Source organism: Lactuca sativa, chromosome 6, assembly GCF_002870075.4.
Source record: "Lactuca sativa cultivar Salinas chromosome 6, Lsat_Salinas_v11, whole genome shotgun sequence".
NCBI lineage: Eukaryota > Viridiplantae > Streptophyta > Magnoliopsida > Asterales > Asteraceae > Lactuca > Lactuca sativa.
The window spans coordinates 35,793,876-35,795,279 of record NC_056628.2 but is presented as its reverse complement, the minus strand read 5'-3'; the positions used below and the strand labels follow the sequence as shown (position 1 = coordinate 35,795,279).

Genomic DNA, 1,404 nt, shown 5'->3' with positions numbered 1-1,404 from the left:
TACTAGTGGTGGTGGATTACGTATCCAAATGGGTGGAGGCACAAGCATTACCAACAAATGACGGTCAGGTGGTGGTGCGGTTTTTAAAGAAACTATTTTCACGATTTGGAGTCCCGAAAGCCCTTATAAGTGACCGAGGCACACATTTTGCCAATGACCAATTGGAAAAGGTGTTAAAGAAATATGGGATGGGGTAACCCATAAGTTTTCCACATCATACCATCCACAAACTAGTGGACAAACCGAAGTGACAAATCGAGCCTTAAAGAGAATTTTGGAGAAATCGGTGGGGAGCAATCGCAAGGAATGGTCGGATAAGCTAGACCATATAGGTTATTTTATGGAAAGCAATGCCATTTACTACACCGAAAGCCTTTCGTACAGCTTTCAAAACACCTATTGGTACTACACCATATAGGTTATTTTATGGAAAGCAATGCCATTTACCGGTGGAGCTAGAACATAAGGCGTTTTGGGCTTTAAAGAGTTGTAACTTCAACATGGAGGAACTAAAGAGCAACCAGTTAATGCAAATGAATGCTCTTGAGGAGCTGAGGAATGATGCATACTCTAGTTCATGGCTTTATAAAGAGAAGACCAAGATGTGGCATGACAAAAGGATTAAAGATAAAGACATTCATGAAGGCCAAAAAGTGTTGCTTTTCAACTCAAGACTAAAGCTTTTCTCGGGAAAACTCAAGTCAAGGTGGGATGGTCCTTTTCTAGTAAAGACGGTGTTTCCACATGGTGCTATAGAGCTATTGTCAAGAGATGGCACGCCTTTCAAGGTTAATGGCCATAGAGTTAAAAAGTATGAAGGAGTCCCCCGGAATGAAGGAATGGAAGAGTTGCTGCTGCTGGAAGGGATTGCAACCACGTAGAAGGGGAGGAGTCCAGCTAATGACTCCCTAAAAAGAAGCGCTTCTCGGGAGGCAACCCGAGTTTCAAGTTTGCATTTTCTTTCCTTTTCTTTATTTTCAGTATTTACTTTTCTTCATCTATTTTTGAGAACATAACTGCTTAAGGACAAGCAATGCCAAAAGTGTGAGGTGGATGGCTTAAAAAAATGAGAAAATACATTAATTCTTCAAATTAGCACAAATTTTTTCAATCCGCAAGGTTTACTCGTCGAGTAGGCACGTATACTCGGCGAGTACCTGCCTGAGTAACCCGAAAAAACGCGTAACTGCATTTGTACTCGGCGAGTAGGGCCTTTCTACTCGGCAAGTAGCCGATTTACACGGATGAAATATAAGTATGTAAAAAAGAGGGTTTTCACCCATTTCACCCCATACTCGCCGTGCACAGCGAACTCTCAAGCAGCCCCGGCGATTTTAGCGAGTTCGTCCGATTTTCTCCAATTTTCTACTCAATCTTCTTCATTCAACGAAAAAGGTAACATCT

At 41.9% G+C, this 1,404-nt stretch overlaps 1 protein-coding gene across 1 annotated transcript; it reads left to right on the top strand.

Annotated features, from left to right (window-relative positions):
* The first annotated feature begins 350 nt into the window (after positions 1-350).
* Positions 351-881, top strand: LOC128126771 (uncharacterized). The gene has a single exon (XM_052764880.1). The coding sequence runs from the start codon at positions 351-353 to the stop codon at positions 879-881; it is 531 nt and encodes a 176-aa protein (XP_052620840.1).
* Positions 882-1,404: the final 523 nt, after the last annotated feature.

Coding starts and splice junctions, on each gene's coding strand:
- LOC128126771 (XM_052764880.1), top strand. CDS start 351: ATGCCATTTACTACACCGAAAGCCTTTCGTACAGCTTTCAAAACACCT.